The sequence below is a fragment of the Eumetopias jubatus genome, unplaced genomic scaffold (genome assembly GCF_037043125.1).
Source record: "Eumetopias jubatus isolate StellerSeaLion01/CBP00866 unplaced genomic scaffold, mEumJub1_p1.0 scaffold_7, whole genome shotgun sequence".
Classification (NCBI taxonomy): Eukaryota; Metazoa; Chordata; class Mammalia; order Carnivora; family Otariidae; genus Eumetopias; species Eumetopias jubatus.
Genome location: NW_028274813.1, coordinates 121,980,642 through 121,999,214, shown reverse-complemented (window position 1 = coordinate 121,999,214; position 18,573 = coordinate 121,980,642). Strand labels below are relative to the sequence as shown.

The 18,573-nt window shown below is 47.8% G+C and overlaps 1 protein-coding gene across 1 annotated transcript in view; it reads left to right on the top strand.

Moving 5' to 3' along the window:
* The window catches only part of ALPK3 (alpha kinase 3), a 47,646-nt gene that overhangs the window by 26,007 nt on the left and 3,066 nt on the right, over positions 1 to 18,573 (top strand). The window contains exons 6-12 of the mRNA XM_028089432.2: positions 10,274 to 12,356; positions 13,596 to 13,743; positions 14,140 to 14,267; positions 14,405 to 14,440; positions 16,609 to 16,889; positions 17,434 to 17,522; positions 18,294 to 18,517. Coding sequence (XP_027945233.2) covers positions 10,274 to 12,356; positions 13,596 to 13,743; positions 14,140 to 14,267; positions 14,405 to 14,440; positions 16,609 to 16,889; positions 17,434 to 17,522; positions 18,294 to 18,517 — 2,989 coding nt within the window. The remainder of the gene's footprint in view (positions 1 to 10,273; positions 12,357 to 13,595; positions 13,744 to 14,139; positions 14,268 to 14,404; positions 14,441 to 16,608; positions 16,890 to 17,433; positions 17,523 to 18,293; positions 18,518 to 18,573) is intronic.

Below are 18,573 nucleotides of genomic sequence, written 5' to 3'. Positions count from 1 at the left end.
AAAAACATCAAATAGAAATTGTTGTAATTTTTTTAGTATAGAAGAATGCCCATAATATCCCAGGTTGAAAGAGCTTAGATAGGTGGGAGAGAGGAAGGAAGACATTCTGGGAAGGACACGGAGCATGAAGCAAAGGTAGGGTGGTGGGCTAGTGATGAATGCAAACCTGCCTGTCCTGGTCTTGATGCCTAGAAGCATTTAAAGCTTCTCTGTACTTTTTCTTCTCTTCTATGTCTTGTGTTCTGCTTTGTTTTTTTAGCCTTAACTGTAACATCACCCAGGCTTGGGGTGAGACATAGAGGGGGGAGAACTAACATTTATTGAATATCAGCTTCCAGTAATGCTAGGTTAGATAGTTCAGACGGACTCCCTATCAAGAACAACTAGGAAGGACATAGTGAAGAGTTATTGGCCAAGGATATGGAAGGAGATGGAAAGCCAGAATGGTGAATCCAGTGTTTGGCATAGCTTTTATCCTGTGGCTATTTGCTACTCAAGAAGAGGAGAATGAGAGATTCAGCTGTGTTTAAGACAGCCTCATGGGACTAGGGAGACAAAGATTGGAGTCTATGGTCTCAAGAGTAGTAGCCTTGGTAAACCCCCTGGTCTTTGGGTTGGGACCCTGAAGAAGTAGTGAGCCAGAAGTAAATTACCCACACAGGGGTAATCTCTGTGTTATCTCTGAGTTGCCCAGATGACAAGAAATATCTCAGTCCCTGAAGTTAGGTTAAGGTGATTCAAGGTACCCGGTGCCCCGAGCACCTGGAAGAAGCATAAATCATCAGGAGGAGGTTAGCATTACTTTAAGTCTCAAATTATTTTTAAAAAGTGTTTCAAACATAATACTTGGCATCCAAGTGAAGATAAGCAGCACTCCAAGAGAAGAAAACATGAAAAAGAAGTAGCAAAAACAGCAGACAATATAAATGTGTCCCCAGGGGGTTCCAACTTTTGGAATTATCAGACATGAACTATAAAACTAAAACTCTATTTCCTATATTCAAAGAAGGTAAAAAGACAAGATTGAAAATTTCAGAGAACTAGAAGCTGTAAAAAGTGGGATAGACTCAAAGAATCAACCAACTGGAAATCCAGAAGTGAAAAATACAATAACCAGTATGAAGCTAGTTGTTATGGTTATAACATTTCCAGTTCTGGATGAGATGGGGCAAACACACTCACCCTATATCTCCCATTGAATGCAGCTAAAAACTGGGGCAAAATGCATGGTGCAGCTATTTGGTGACTTTGGTAAGCAACAGTAGGCAGATTGGTAAGAAGACCAGACTTCAAAGTATCCTAGAACTAGCAGTGTTTACCTGTTTGTTTGTTCTTTAAATCTAGTATTCTCTGGCCTGGTCTTAATGCAATCAGAAACTCAGAAGTAAGCATCAGCTTCACTTTAGGAGAGGCCCTCTACTCTACATCGGGCTTGAGGAATAGGAAAGGAATCTCCTGGTAGTGACAGTAATGGCAGAAGAGGCCACATGTGCCAAACTTTGAGGGAGGGGAATCTTTCCCTCCATTCAGAGAAGCTGTGGTCCCCAAGAGGGTAGGATGAATCCCTGTTGCTTTTTTTTTTTTTTTTCTTTTGGGTCTCTTTCTTGGCCTAAGACACAGGTTCATGTGTGAAAGTATATGATGAGTAAATGAAGCCCCAGCTATCTGTCCAGAGGAGTGAAAAAAGGGACCCTGTGGACCCATAAAGTACAGGAGAGATCTTGGAGAAGGAACATTTGAGAAAGTGACTTCATAAGCTGTTTATAAATTCCTTGTTCCCAAGCTATTTCTGCATTCATGGATCTGGTTCTGCACAGTGTATCAAAAACTTTGAAAATGGAGCTAAAAGACCATCATCCAGGTCCCAGACTGGTCCCTGGGTGGCATACACACCAGATAGATCTGAATAGCCTGCAAAGGCTTTGAAAAATGGAACTCACATTGAAACTATAATTTCAATAGGCTGAGTGGAACTTACAGCCTGAACACAACCAAGTAGATTGTCTGCTAAGACACAAACATTAGTATCACCGTTGGATTTATATAAGAACCAGAGTCTCATGATATTCAAAATGTCTAGGATACAATAAAAGTAACTTGGCATATGAAAAATCAGGAAATCTCAACTTGCATGGGGAAAAAACAGTTAAAGAATGCCAGTGTCAGGATGGCAGAGATGTTGGAATTATCTCAGTTAACATCAGCAACTATAAAAATGTGACAAAATGTGGGCACCTGGGTGGCTCAGTCGTTAAGCATCTGCCTTCGGCTCAGGTCATGATCCCAGGGTCCTGGGGTCGAGCCCCACGTCAGGCTCCCTGCTCAGCGGGGAGCCTGCTTCTCCCTCTGCCACTCCCCCTGCTTGTGTTCCCTCTCTTGCTGTCTCTCTCCGTCAAATAAATAAATAAAATCTTAAAAAAAAATCTCTGCAAAGAAATACAAGATATAAAGAACCAAATTTTATTTTCAGAACTGAAAAATACAATAATTGAAATAAAAACACTTTCTGGCTGGGCACGATAGCAGAATGGATATGGCAGGAAAATGTCAATGAACTTGAAGATACGTCAATAGAAATTCTTCAACTTGAATAACAGAGAGGGAAAATAAAAAGATAGGAAAGAGAAATAAACAGAGCTTCAGGGACCTGTGGTATAATATCAGAACATCTGATGTTTGTGTTATTGGAGACCCACAAGGAGAGAAGCGTGTGGTACAGAAAAAAATACCTGAATAAATAATGGCTGAACACTTCCCAAATTGGCAAAAGACGCAAACCTACAGACAAGAAGTTCAGCAAATCCCAAATAAGATATGCCTGCAGAATTCCGTGCCAAGAAGCAATAATCAAATTGCTGAGACCTAAAGACAACACAAAAATCTTGAAAGTAGTCAGTGAAAAACAACACATTATAGGGGAACAATGATTCAAATGACTGCAGATTTCACATTAGAAACAATGGAGGTCAAAAGGAAGTGGAATAATAGACCTGCTAAAAGAAAATATCTTTCAATCCCTAAGTCTACATTCAGCAAAAATGTCTTTCAGTATTGAAGGTGAAATAAAGACATTACCCAGTAAAACTAGAGAATAAATCACTGGTAGACCTGTTTTGAAAGATTGCCAAAGTACGTTTTACCTGTAGAAGGGAAATGATACCAGAAGGGATCTTGTATCATCAGGAATGAAGGAAGAATTACAGAAATGGTAAATATCTGGGTAAACATGCAACATAAAAGGGAGAGAATAAAGGGATCTATATGGTGATAAAATGACTACATTTCACTTGAAGAGTTAAATATTGATTCCAAATAGACTGTGGGAAGTTAAGTATATATATTGTAACCCTTAGAGCAAAAACTATACAAAGAAATATAGTAAAAATAACAATATATAAATTAACGTGGAATACCAAAAATGTCCAAATAATCTAAAAGAAGACAGGATAGGGGAAACAGAGGAAAGAAAGAGAAAACAAATAATAAAATAATTGACCTAAATGCAAACATATAATTATATGAAATACAAGTGGTCTAAACACGCAAATAAGAGACAGAGATTGGGAGAATGTATCAAAAAACATTCTCAACGCTGGGCTTTTTACAAGAAATTGACTTCAACTCTTAATATTATAGGTAGGTAAAAAGTAAAATGATAGAAAATATACACTATGCAAACACTAATCAATTGAAAACTGGAGTGAGCATATTAATTTCAGACAATGTAGACTCCAGAGCAAAGAAAATTACCAGGGCAAAATTGTGAATTGAATAATGAGAAAAGGGTCCGCTCAATAAAACATAATAAAAAAATGTGTTTGCCTCTAACAATACAGCTTCAAAATATATGAAGAACTGGAAGGAGAAACAGACAAATAAGCCATTATAATTGGAGACTTTAACATTCTGTCAGTAATGTCTTGAGCTAATAGACTCAGTAAGAATAAGAATAGAAAAGACCTGAACAGCATTATCAACCGACTGGGTCTGACACATGCATAGGTTACTCCATGTAACAACAACAACAACAGAATATTTGTTCTTTTCAAGTGCATATAAAACATTCACCAAAATAGATCATATCCTGGGTCATAAACAAACCTTAACAAATATAAAATAATTGAAGTCATACAAAGTTTGTTTTCTGACCAAAATGGACTTAAGCAACAGATCAATGACAGAAAGATAATAGGAAAGTCTCCAAACACTTTAAAAAATTTATGACACATTCTCATGAGTCAAAGAGGGAAGTCTTAAGGGCAATTGGCTTGATCCCAGGACCCTGGGATCATGACCCGGGCTGAAGGCAGACGCTTAATGACTGAGCCACCCAGGCGCCCCTGGAAAATATTTTTAACTGAATGAAAATGAAAATACAACACATCAAAAGTTTGGATAAATTAGTATTTTGAGGAAAATCAATATTTTGAGGAAATTTTTGGCAATAAAGTATTTATATTAGAAAAGAAGAAAGGTTTAAAGTCAATAATCTAAGCTCCCATGTTGAGAAACTGGAAAAGGAAGAGCTAAATAAACCCAAAACAAGGAGAAGGAAGGAAATAATAAAAGAGCATTGGGTGTTATATGCAACTAATGAATCATTGAACACTACATCAAAAACTAATGATGTACTATATGTTGGCTAACTGAACAAAGTAAAAAAAAAGAGCAGTAAACAATGACATTGAAAACAGAAAAACTATGGAGAAAACAAATTAAACTGAAATCTGGTTATTTGAAAAAAATCAGTAATATTGATGAACCTCTAGCAAGACTCAGGAAAAAAAAATGAGAGAAGACACAAATGACCAGCATTAAGGATGAAAGAAGGGCTTGATCATGGTGATCATTTCACAATATGTAGGTATCTCAAAACATCAAGTTGTACACCTTAAATTATACCTCAATAAAGATTTTGTCAATTATACCTCAGTAAAGATTTTCAGGGGCACCTGGGTGGCTCAGTCAGTTGGATGTCTGATTCTTGGTCTCGGCTCAGGTCATGATCTCATGGGTCATGGGATCAAGCCCCGTGCCTGGCTCTGCACTCAGTGGGGAGTCTGCTTGAAGATTCTCTCCCTCTGCCCCTCCCCCTACTCATGCTGTCTCTCTCTCTCTCTCTCTCTCTCTCTCTCTCTCTTTCTCTCTCTCTCTCAATCTCTCTAAAATATATCTTTAGAAAAAAGATTTTTTGAAAAGGACTGAAGGGTGATATCACTAGAGATCCTGCAAGTATTAAAAGGATAATAAAGGTCCATTCTAAAAAACTGTGCCTGTAGTTCAACAACTTAGATGAAATAGACCAATTCTTTAAAAACTACAAACTACCAGACTCTTGCAAATAATGAGATAAGATAACTTGAATAATCCTGTATAATTGTTACAGAAATTAAGTTTGTAGCTAAAAATCATCCAAAAAGGAAATCTTTCAGGCCAGATAGTTTTACTGGCAATTCTACCAAACATTTAAAGATGTTAAAGCCTCAGTATCAGCCCTGGGTCTGCGTTTCAGAGGAAGGAGATTCCAGGTCCCAGACACCGCCCTCACCATTTCTATTAAGCTCCTGGTTTTGTCCCTGCTTCCCGAAACCAGCACTCCAGGACTATGTCCCACCTTGAGGGCTAGAAGCCATAATACTTGTCAATCAGTAGTTGATTCCTGGAATCTCCTATGTGCTTGGGCCTGTGCAGGATGCCGAGGTGAATCACACTGCATCCTTAAACTCTGAGAATTTATGAGGAAGAGGTGTTAAGTCAGGAGGGAAAATTAAACCTACTGCTCTTCTTTGTAGTGAGAAAGCTCACACAGAGCCAGCTGGGTTCACCCCTGCTCACAGCATGGTTATTTTAAAGAAATACATGGCAGTCCTCATATCTCCACACAGTTCCAGATGTAGACACACACCCACACCCACATCCACACACACCACCGTGTTTAGAGAGGTCAGCCTTTGCAGAAGTGTACAGAAAGTACTCAACTGATCATTCACCATATAGTTATCCAGCACCACCTCTAACCCTGGGTCTCTGCTGGGTCCACCTCTTCAGAGAGGAAGAGTTTAATGTGGCACATCAGCAGGTGCCACATGCATGAAACAAACAACTACCACACAGAATGAGGGTATCCTGATACAATTAGGTATATTCACCATGGGTGCATAGGGTAGGAAGCCACTAATGTTTTGCGGGGTGGGGTGGGGTGGGGTGGGGGTGGAGGAGGAGACTCAGAAGTCTTCCAAGAAGAGAAGAAACTTAAGTGAGGTCTTCAAGGATGAGAAGGAGTCTTTCAGGTGAGCAAGAAGGCTGAGACTGTCCAGCAAAGAGAAAACACACCAAGTAGTAATAAAATAGCACAGTGGTCACTCCAGGAACTTAGTGGTGTTGGGCAGAGGGACCCAAGAGTTGAAGCTGGAAAGAGAAATCTGGGACCCTTGCTGAAGGATGGGCTTCGTTGATCACATGAGTTTGATTTATTTATTTTCACTTTAAATTGAAAATTGTTGGATATGTGTCATGTGCACATGGTATAAAATTTAAAAAGTAGAAAAGGGGGCACCTGGGTGGCTCAGTCGTTAAGCGGCTGCCTTCGGCTCAGGTCATGATCCCAGGGTCCTGGGATCGAGTCCCACATCAGGCTCCCTGCTCGGCGGGAAGCCTGCTTCTCCCTCTCCCACTCCCCCCTGCTTGTGTTCCTGCTCTCGCTGTGTCTCTCTCTGTCAAATAAATAAATAAAATCTTAAAAAAAAAAAAAGTAGAAAAGGTATATGGAGAATATTGTGTTCCTCAACTGCACCACCCCCAACCCAGTTTCTCTTCCTGAAGTCAGGTGCCAGAACTGCTTTTTTGGGCATACTTCCAGAACTATTTTCCCTGCATTTAAAAATATGTGTGCGTCTGTATATTTGCCACACAAAGTCTGCATATTGTACTTTCTAGCCACATCTTGTGTTCCTATTTGGATATTTATTTTATTTTTTTGGAATTTGGATGTACCATGATTCACTGGATCAGTTCTGTTGATGGAATTTAGGTAATTTCTGGTCTTTTGCTGTTATAAACGGTGCTGCAGTGAAAATCCTTGTCTATAAGTCCATTTACACATGGAAATCTATCTCTAGGACAAATTCCTCATAGTGGAACTCTTGGGTCAAAGAATATAAGTGTTTTTAGTTTTATTAAATGATGCTAAAGCACCATCCATAGGGGCGGTGCTGACAACCTGTTTCCTCATACCCTGGCCAGCAGTGTTCTTAAACTTTTTTCTCCTTTAGGCTCAGGCTTTTAGGTTTTATCCTGTAAATGGTGATGAGCCCCGGAGAGGTTTTTAAGCAGGGGAGTGTCACAATCAGATTTGTATTTTGGTAAGATCACTTGGGCTGCAGGGAGGGTAAGTGTTGCTCAGAGGCAAAGGCTAGAGTCATGAATACAGGTCGGGAGGCTCTAAAGTAGTCCAGGCGAGACAGAATTGTTGGCAGTGTGGTTTAGGCGGTTGGCCCTGGAGACAGAGAAGGGAATGGGTATTGAGACACTGAGGAAGTAGGTTCCATAGGACTCAGGGACTGATCAGGCTTGGGGACGCGGGAGAGAAGATAGCTTCAATCAAAGGCTCTAGGGGTGCACGGGAGAGAAGATAGCTTCAATCAAAGGCTCTAGGGGTGCCTGGCAGGCTCAGTCCCTAGATCGTGTGACTCTTGATCTCAGTGAGTTTGAGCCCCATGTTGGGTGTCGAGATGACTTAAAAATAAAATCTTAAAAAAAAAAAAAGGCAAAAAAGCTCTGTTCTCATGAGTCTTGTGCAAAGTCAGCATTTTCTTTGTAAATTTATAGATCTCATGCGCGTGTTAATGCTTCCTAATTCTAGAATACCAGGAGTTAACAGAATGTTCTAACGTATCACTAATCTCTCTTTGTTGGCTCCAAGGGGTTTTTGTCTGTTAGTATCTTACTGGTGGTCAGAGAAATTGGAGGAGCATTTTTACTATAATTCTTTGGCCAGTCAGACTTTTATTCGATGGCTTCTGAGCATCACCACACTCTTATTTTTCCCATATTTGAATGAATGGTATCATTCATTCAAAATTCCATATTCAGTAACTTTAAATTCTATACTTAATTCACATGTAGCTTAATTATAGATATTTTAAAGTCTTTATGTAATCTGTTTCCTTTGGTTTTGTGTGTGGTTCTTCTGATAACTAGAGATATTTGTATGTGGTAATGTATAATATATATTTTATATTTTATATGATACCATTAAGCATTTCCTCTGTTCAGGGTCTTGATTTTTTATGACAAGCTATGATAAAGTGTTTCCACTACTCTTTTCCCCTTCATTTTCCATCTCATCTTAGCCCCACCTCTTATTTCTAGGTGATTATCTCTGTATAGTTAGATGTCCTGTATTTCTATTACCTAGTTTTTCAGCTTTGATTAAATCTTTGCTTCCTGGCTTGTATAGGTGATAGACTCAGGAACTTACTCCACTTACCACCTTCCTCCTTCCCTTTTTTGTACGAGTTGTATCATTTCTGCCTGCTCAGGGCCTAGAACGCTGACATTTTGCTCTGCCACTCTAAACCCCTTTGGTTCTAGTCTCGATTATATAATTGGTAATACATTTAATGCTCAGCATGAATTTTGCTGTGGTTTCCCTAATCATCTTTTGGTGGACCGGAGTATGCTCTCTAGTAGTTTTCTCAAGCGGGGCTCGTGGGAACAATATTCCCTAAGTCCACATATGTTAAAAAAACGATCTTCATAAGCTTAGAGATTTTCAGGAAGTTTCTTCAGTAGCATGTTTTTGCTGGCATTTTCTGAGATGTGCTGCCGCTGGGCCGTTCCACTCTCCTCTACCTGCACCAGCTGGATGTCAACCTTGAGCGTCTTCTGTGTGATTCCCACCCAGCTCTCCACGATCCCACAGCTCTCCTTGGAGGGGTACTTTGTGGGTTCATCACACCGGGATGAGTCCTGTATCTACAGTAACTGTGTTTCGCGGCCACGCTCTGAGGCCTGTGGAACTCTTCACTCTTCACCTGCCCGAGCTGTTTCACGGTTTCTTTTCTGTTTCACAGCTTTTGTTCCCAAACAGCCTCCCAGTGGCTCAGCTATCTGCTTGAGGCAGCCCCTGCTTGGTTTTTCTTTTCTTCTTCTTTTTTTTTGAGACTGTGGATTTTATATGCCTCCAGTTTCACTCATGATGAAGTTTATTTTTTTTTTTCTTGTTTACTTTGTTGGTTTTGATTATATTTGGGAGGAAAAGAGGCAACTTGTCTCTTGTGTCACTATGTTGAGACCGGAAATCCTTTAATTATATTTGACTGGGAGGCATTCTCCGCTCACAGCTGGGAGCCTGGGATTTGAAATTAGACACACCTGGCTTCTGAGCTAACCTCTACCACTTACTGTCTGACGTGGATAATCACATTTCTCTTTCAGCCATCGGTGTGTTCTTATCCCTAAGGTTTACTTTTTTTAAAAAATGTTTTTAAAAATTTTTATTTTTACATAATCTCTACACCCGGTGTGGGGCTTGAGCCCACAACCCCCGAGATCAAGAGTTGCACACTCCTCCAACTAAGCCAGCCAGGTGCTCCGGTGTTCTTATCTCTAAAATGGAGAGAACGCTCACAACTATTTCATACTGTGAGGTAGCGTATGCATCATACATAGGGGCCTAGCATAGTGCTTTGCAAATAGTGGGTGTTCAAAGGGTAATAAGAGTATAATGTTTCATTGTTTTTCTAGCACAGGTGGCATTGCTAATTACTTTAACCTTCTCTGGATGGTGTCACATTACTACCACTCACTCAATGTTAATGGCGGATGCTGTCATGGAGGCCATTGTCAGGAGACCCTTCAGCTCTCTCCCATTTTGCCCATAATTCTATCTGGTGTCAGTTAGTGCCAAAAAAGAGGGACAGATTAATTTGCTCAGAAGCCCTGGAGAGAGGACACTCTCCTCCAAATGACAGGGGTGAGGGGTCTTTCAGGAAAGGCAGGGTTTCTTCAGGGAGAGGTGGGAAGGGCCGGAGCTAGACCTGGATTCCGGATATTCCTTGGTCTAGACTCTGGGATCAGGAATTGGGATGGGTGGGCTTGGGACTTTGTCACATGTCCTTTGCCTCCCAACCCCTAGCAGGCCTGGAAAACCAGGTGGCAGGATTCCCATCAGGGCACGCCTGGATGAGATCAGAGGAGCCTGGGATGCCAGGTTGAAAGAGATCCTAAGTCTCATGTAGCCAAGTTCTTGCTTTTGTCTGTGTGTTCTCAGGTCCCAGAATCCCAGGCAAACCTGGCTCCTACCGTGTTGGCCAGCAACAGTGCCGATGCGGTCTCTGCTGGTTGCAGCAACTCCAGAAGCCAGGGCGTCATTGAGCCCATGGATACAGACACCCAGGAAGATCAGAGGGCATCTGCTGACCAGAAACCTGGAGGCAAGAAGAATATGGAGGCAGATGGGAAGATGCAGGTGGATGGGAGGACCCAAGGAGACAGGACGCAAACAACCCAGAGGACACAGGCAGATAGGAAGACTCAGGTGGACATTGTGCCCCAAGGAAGTGAGAGGCCAGCGTCAGCCAGGAGTTCCCAGGAGGATGCGGTGGCACAGGGAAGGGCAGGGACACAGGCGGAAAGGACACAGACAGGCAAGAAGATGCAGGAAGACAGAAGGATCCAGGAAGACAAAGGGACACAGTCAGAGGGGAGCATACCCACAGCCGTAGACGGTCAGTCAGAGAAGGGCTCCATGACCAGCCTCAGCCCACAGCCCAGAGCCCCCAAATGCCCCCCTTCAGAGGGTCCTCAGGCTCCTCAGATTATTGAGTGTTTTGAGCAGACCCCTGAAGGGCCCTCTGTCCCAGAAGAACCTGGTTTCTTGCTCAGATCTGAGGGGGCGGCAGTCACAGCCCCTGGGAGCTACGAGGCAGCTCTGCTGGATGCCCCGGCAGGCAGCCGCACGCTCCCAGTACAGCGGCCTCCCCAGGGTGGTCCGGAGCAGCGGGGAGGGCCCGAGTGGTCAGGTCCGGTCAAGGACAAGCCAGAGGATGGCCCGCTCCCACGCCCCAAGGAGGAGCAGCTGAGGGAAGTGCCGTCCATGGATCTGGGTGGCTGTCCTCCAGCTGGCTGGAGCCCAGAGGTGCCTACTGTGCCCTCTCCTCCCGGGCCAGGCCTGACCAAGAGCTCACGGGAGGCACTGCCCAGCACTCCGGCCTCTCAGCACATGAGTGCTGAGGCCGCCTTCCCGCCCTCTGGGGACCAGGCCTTGCTGAGGTCAGCCCCCCCACTGCACCTGGGGCCAGGGACCCCCACCCAGAGTCACCCACCAGCAGCCATGTCAGCCGACAGCGAGGGAGCCTGTGCCCTAGGGCCAGATGTGGAGGGGAGGCCCCCAGGCCCCCGGAGCTGCGACCCTGGCCTCATAGACTCCCTGAAGAACTACCTGCTTCTGCTGCTGAAGCTCTCCAGCACAGAGACGGGGGGCGGGGGAGCGGAGTCCCAGGAGGGAGCCGCCACCGGGGCTCCGGTGTCCTCAGCCACTCTGGTCCCCAACGTGGAAGTGGCCGGTCTGAGTCCCCGGACGTCCAGGCGCATCCTGGAGCGCGTGGAGAACAACCATCTAGTGCAGAGCGCGCAGAGCCTGCTGCTGAGCCCCTGCACCTCCCGCCGCCTCACCGGCCTCCTGGATCGCGAGGTGCAGGCTGGCCGCCAGGCCCTGGCTGTGGCCCGGGGCCCTGGCGCCAGCACACTCACTGTCCCTGCCATCGTGGTAGGCGAGGAGGATGGCCCTGGGCTCCCGTCAGAAGGATCCAGTGAGGGCGAGGGCGAGGTTTCCCCTGAGGGGCCTGGGCACTCGGGGGCCTCCCAGGAGAGCAGCGGGCGAGGGTCTCTGGGGGAGGTGGGTGGGCAGACAGCCTCTGGTCAGGGACCACTCTCGGCAGACGGAAGGGCCCAGGAGCGCTTCCGGGAGGAGGAGGCCCCAACAGGCCTCCCTGCAGCTACACCTGAGGAGCTAGCTCTGGGGGCCCGGAGGAAGAGATTTCTCCCCAAGGTCAGAGCAGGAGGAGACGGGGAGGCAGCCAAGGCTGAAGAAAAGGAGAGCCCCACAGTTTCCCCTCGGGGGTCCAGGAAAGGCCTTGCACCCGGGTCCCCGGGGACCCCGGGGCGGGAGAAACGCTCCCCGACCCAGGGTAGAAAGGCAGGCATGCTGGAGGTGCCGCGGGCAGAGGACGAGCCAGCAGCAGGAGACCTGGGCTCTGGCCCCAAGGCCAGCAGCTTGGACGCAGAGCAGGCCCTGGATGAAGGCAAGCAGGACACTGCGGCCAAATCCAAGAAAGCCAAAGACCTGCTAAAAGGTGAGCGATGGGGAGGGCGGGGGAGGGCTTCATGGGGAGAGGGCCGCACACGCGGGGCACACACGCCCATGAGAGGTTTGCGGAGCCCCTCCTACGCATGCTCCCGGAATGACCCCCCAGGCTGTGCGGTCAGAGGGCTAGTTCTTGTCCTGGCTCTGCCACTCGGGATTGGGAAGAGTACCAACTATGTACCACTGAGGCTGAAGCAGAATGGAAGAAATCAGGTCCTGAGCGCGGGGCTGGCTTCCCTAGTGTCCTACATTCTAGTGCCTTCGTCCCCACCATCGCTTCTGCACAGACTTGTCCCCCGAGTACAGAGCAGGAGGGTCGGGATCCAGACACAGGTTCCTCGAGTTAGGGCCTAGAACGCAAACTGAAGTTCTCGCTCGCTCTCTCTCGCCACAAGAGCCTTGCATTTTATTTGGGGAGAAGCTTTATGTTCCGTTGTTGTGTTTTCTTTGTTGTCTTTAGTGAACTCAGTTCCTTTAATAGATGTAAGGCCATTGGCGTTCTCTGTTTCTTCTTGGGTGGGCTTTCCTAGCCAATACCATCCAGTGAACTCTCCCTTTTCATCTATAAAACAAATATCGAGGGTAATATTTGCCATAGCGTCCTCTGTGATCCATTTAATATCTGAAGGTTCTGACATGACCTCGGAAATTTCTGATTCTGGTAATTTGTGGTGCTGTTTCTTCTTCCCATTTATGCGTTTCGTCTCTCATGGATTTTTTTTTAATTTTTTTATTTGAGTATAGTTGTAACATAATATATAGTAATGTAATATAACGTGTATCTCTAATATAATGTATGTATATAGATAATACATTATAACATAACGTAATATAATCTGATATAACGTAACCCAGTGTCTCATCAGTTTCATAGTGATGCAACAGTTATTTATGTTATGCTGGGCTCCCCACGAGTGCAGCTGCCATCTGTCCTCTCTTCACCACCGTCTGTCCTGGGCCCTGAGGCTGTCCCAGGCCCGGGGTGCGGGACCCAGGAGTAGGGCCTTCCAGCTAGGATGTGTGCTTGGGAGTCAAAGCAAACGCCTCAGAGAAACAGGTGGCATGCGGCTGGCGGCCAGGAAGCAGTGGGTTGATGGGCAGGCTTGAATCTGTTTTCTCTCAACCTGTCCCACTAGGGACACCCAGGGAAGCAGGGGTGGTGCCAGGGTGGGGGGCACAAGATGGCAGGGAAGTGGCATGTCCCTCTTAACTGGGCCCCTGCTCTCAGCCCCACAGGTGATCCGGAAGATTCGGGTGGAGCAGTTTCCTGACGCCTCGGGCAGCCTGAAGCTCTGGTGCCAGTTTTTCAACATTCTTAGTGACTCAGTCTTGACGTGGGCCAAGGATCAGCGCCCAGTGGGCGAGGTGGGCAGGAGGTAAGCCAGCCGGACACCATGTCCACCTGCCTGGCTCCCTAAGTACAGCGACGAGAATGGGGGGCATAATCTTCCCGCTGTGGCTCTAGCCCATCTATCACGTAATGCTCACGGGCACCCCAGGAGGAGATTCTAGTATTCCCTTAGTAGAGAGGAGAAAGTGGAGGCTCCGAGGTATTAAATCACGTGCCAGTGTCCCACAGCTAGGGAGTGTCAGGACGGCCAGCCAGAACTGTGTGATCCAGGACCAGCCCTTGACCACAGTACCACTTGCCCTCGGAGCCGGGGTCCTGCAGCCTCTGAGGACAGGGTGTCACGATCCTCAGGACCACAGCCCGGCGCTGGGCTGTGCATGGCAATGGCCCTCACAGGTGGGGGTGTCTCCCGTCTCTGCAGTGCGGGGGATGAGGGGCCGGCAGCCTTGGCCATCGTGCAGGCGTCCCCGGTCGACTGCGGCGTGTATCAGTGCACCATCCACAACGAGCATGGCTCGGCCGCTACCGACTTCTGCCTCAGCCCCGAGGGTGAGTGAGCCCCCTCCCGCGCTCTCTGCCCAGCCTGGCTCCTGACGGAGGCCCGCGGTCGTCTCTGCGGGGTGGGTGCTCTCTCCAGGCAGGCCAGCCCGAGGACAACTGCCTCGTCTTCTTTTTCTCCTCCACAGTGTTGTCGGGGTTCATCTCCAGAGAAGAAGGTGAAGGTACGATGCCTGTCTGGGGGAGGGGCGGGCGGGCCTTCATCCCCACGCCTGCCGTCCTCGGGGAGGACCTACTTTATCCATTCCCAGGGCCATGTTTACCTCCACACCCGGCCACCCTTGGCCTCGTTGTTCAGGATAGGGCTCGGGATGGAGGATGGGGAGGACAGCCATTTCCGAAGATCGTGAGGGAAGGAGTGGCCAAGGGGCCCTTCCACGAGAGGTTAATTCAGCCTCATGCCCTTGGTCCGTGTTGGAGCCCTTGACCAAGGGCAGGCCTGGCCGCTAGAGCCTGCCTTACCCTGTCAGCTCCCTTCCTGGGGTTTCTCACCGTGCTCTGTGGGTTCCTGCCTCCGGTCCCCATGGCAAGCTTGCTAAATATGCGGTTTCTAGGGCCCTGCTGTAGATATCCTTAATCACAACTTCGGGGGAAAGGGACCCAGAAAAACTGCCTCTTCAGGAGGTCTCTGGTGATTGTGATATCGCTGAGTTACAAGGCATTTATTTCCCCGAACATTAGAGCAAAAGTCTGTGCTGCTTCCTTAGGAAATACACTGAGGATTAGGGCTGTGAAGGCAGCTGGTGATAAATTTTTAGAGCCTCACTGCCAACTAATGCATTCATTCATTCATTCATTCGCTCATTTAATCACTCAGTCATTCAACTAGTGCCTTTTGATCAGTTGTCCAGTGTAATCGATATCAAATAGAACCTCACACCTAAACACGTAGCAATAGTTCTTTAATTTGCTCAAACACAGTCGCATTTCCCCAATTGTCTCGTAAGGGTTGGTTTACTTGGATTAGGAAGGACTCATTGCTTTGGGCAGATCGATCTTAAGGCTCTCCTATACATAACTGTTCTTGCTCATTGTTTCCCCTTTTTATTTGTTGAAGTCACTTGTTATGTAGGATTTCTTACACTCTAGATTTTGTTGATTTAACCCCATTTAACATGTTCCCCTTCTCATGTGCTTCTCCTAGACTGGTAATCCGATCAAGAGGCTTGGTCAGATTCAGGTGCAATTCTTTGGTGGGGGGGGTGGTGGGCAAGGCCACCTCACAGGTGTGCTCTGTCTACCCCTTAGCATCCCATCTAGAAGCACACAATTAATGTCTGATCATTTTACTCTAGTAACGTTAAGATTAACCCCTGCATTCATTCAGTTGTTTTCTGCCCTGTCTTTGGAAAAGTTTAAAAACTGTATCTGATACTTGTTACCTAGAGGTTTTAGCAGCTACCAGTTATTGCCTGAATCCACGAGCTCATTAGGGTTTACAACTGGAGTATTTTAATTCTGTCATTTCTTCATCCATCCATTGAGTTTCTTCTGTAAAGAAGAAATGGTCCTTTTATTGCCCTGAGCTGGTGTCCTAGCATCCTCCAAAGGTTCAGCAATGAGGTTTGGGGGTTTTTTGTGTGTGGGGAGGGAGGACTGAATTTTCTCCAAATACAATTAAGAATGTAATTTTTAAAACATATTTGATATGTTCGCCACATTGTAGAAATCATTCTTTTTGGTTGGTATGATTATCTGATTTGGGCCCGTGGAAGCCCCTTCAGAAAGTTGGCTCCTACGTCCTTCTGACAAGCCTCTGCGGATTTTTGTGGCTTCTTTGCTCTCTGGTCAGGCAGGACATTTTAGGCCCATCGAGTCCACTTCCTGCCTGAGACCTGGAATCAGCCAGTTCTTTAGGGAGCTTGGGGTCCCTTGACAGGGAAATGTCTCGTAGGGATCACAGGCTGAGCACTGGGGCAGCTCATGCTACTGGATGGGTCCTGCAGACTGTTTCGGTCAAACATGTTGGTTGAGATGGAGACATTTATTCATTTGATCAAAACACCTAATTCCCAAACAAAATCCATGCATGGATTGCCGCTTCCACGGAAAAGCCGTGCCTTGTACAGACACGGACCTCGTCCTTGCTGTGTGCCGGGCACACTCAAGCACTGTTAAACAGCGGGGGTTGTGTTCAGGCACAGATCCGCCCTTGGGAGCTCACGGGCTGGCTTGGGCCCCACAGTGTACGGATCCCCAAAGAGCAGTCATGGGCGTGAGTGAGCACGCCAGAGTGGCGGGTGGGAGTCTGTTCCGGCTCTCCCTGCCCGACAGACCCACCTCGGTGGGGCAGCAACTTCTAGTTTTCCACATCTTCCCTGTTCCCTTGCAGTTGGAGAGGAGATTGAGATGACCCCCATGGTGTTTGCTAAGGGTCTGGCTGACTCTGGCTGCTGGGGGGACAAGCTCTTTGGGCGCCTGGTGAGCGAGGAGCTACGAGGGGCTGGACATGGGTATGGCCTTCGGAAGGCCTCCCAGGCCAGGGTCATCTATGGGCTGGAGCCCATCTTCGAGTCAGGCTGCACGTGCATCATCAAGGTGTCCAGCCTGCTTGTGTTTGGACCCAGCAGCGAGACCTCTCTCCTGGGCAGAAACTACGACGTCACCATTCAGGTACAGCGTCCCATCCCCGGTCCCTCCTTCTACTGTCACCTCCTCCCCTCCCCCAGCTTGGGTCTGGCTGGAGGCAGAGGCCACTGCGTCAACCTCATGAGGTTCCTGGGACGGGTCTCGAGAAGAGCTGGGCTATGCGGGGCCATAGTTTTCAAACCATATTTTTGTAGCAGAAACCTTTCGCGTTGCCTTCACCCATACCTTGCCGGGAGCCTCTGCGTGAGATGAAAGGAGAGTGACTGGGTGGGGTGGGCCGTCTCAGTGTCTCCCTTGTTCTCCACAGCGTGGCCCCGGGGGCACTGCCTCCTGGGCTCCAGGGAACACAATTTGGAAACCACTTTGGAAACAAGCCCACAACCTCTTGTTTTGCAAATGAGAAAACTCAGGTGCAGAGCAGGGAGCAGGGAAGGAGTGAACCCCACCTTTCCCAGGGCTGGAATCCCCCTGCAGGCCCCTGGCAGATGGCCCTCCCGCTTAGAGCTGGACACGTTGGAGAGCGACGAAGCACCCTTGCTGACCAGACTTGGTTCTCTTTAACCCACAGGGATGCAAGATCCAGAACATGAGTCGGGAGTACTGCAAGATCTTTGCGGCCGAAGCCCAGGCGGCCCCTGGCTTTGGGGAGGTACCCGAGTAAGTGCACACGAAGGGGGGCACGCGGAGTGCAGACCTGCTGACTTGAGCTTCTGCCCAGAACAGTGATTTCAGGGTCCGTCAGGGGCGTCCTGAGTTACAGCCCGCAGCTAACCCCATGCTCGGCTCAATGGTCCCACAAAATCTAGAAATAAAGACCTCAAGATTAACTGCCCACTTTAGAAAAGGCTCTGCTCTGCTCTTGGGTCTCCGCCCACTCACCCCAGTTCCCTACCCCTTAGCTCCGCGGATGCAGGTGGCTGGATGCCGGGACTCCCTGACGGTGATGGGGGTGGGGTAAACCTCCAGGCCAGCTGGTCGGGACTCCCCCCACGGGCAGGAGGTGTCCGTGTAGGTTTTTGTAGGAGTCAGCTGCAAATGGTCGCTGTTTCCATGTTGAGACCTGAACTCTGACTCTTGAACCCTGGGGTCTCGTTGGCATGGAGCATCCTCTCTAGAGGTGTCCCTTTCTGTTGGACGCAGCCTGGTCTGGGTCCCTCACTCAAGCTCAGGGTCCCCCTGGGGCTACAGCACCATTCATTTCGAATCCCACTGAGCTCAGGGCATGGACAGGACTCTGAAGCCAATGGCCTCATTCCCTTTCCCGAGCTCAGAGCAGAGCTGGCCTCCCTCTCTGTCCTTCGGTCCCAGAGCTGAGAATTCCATTCTTGGAAGGACCCTCCTTTCCAACCCAAGAGCGTGGAGTTGCGGTGGAGGGAGGGGCTCTCTGGGGCCCTGCTTCTGTTCACGGCGGAGTGGAACTGTGTCTAGGATCCTCCCACTGTACCTCATCTACCGGCCTGCCAACAATATCCCCTATGCGACCCTGGAGGAGGACCTGGGCCAGCCCCTGCAGCCTTACTGCTCGCGGGAGGGGCGCTGCGTGGCCGCTCCGGAGGCATCGTGCAGCTCCGAGGTCCAGCGGAAATGCCAGACCTTCCAGCACTGGCTGTATCTGTGGACAAATGGCAGCTTCCTTGTCACCGATTTGGCAGGTAGGAGGCTGTGCGGGTGTGGGTGCGCGTGCAGGAGAGCGTGCGGGGCATTGCCT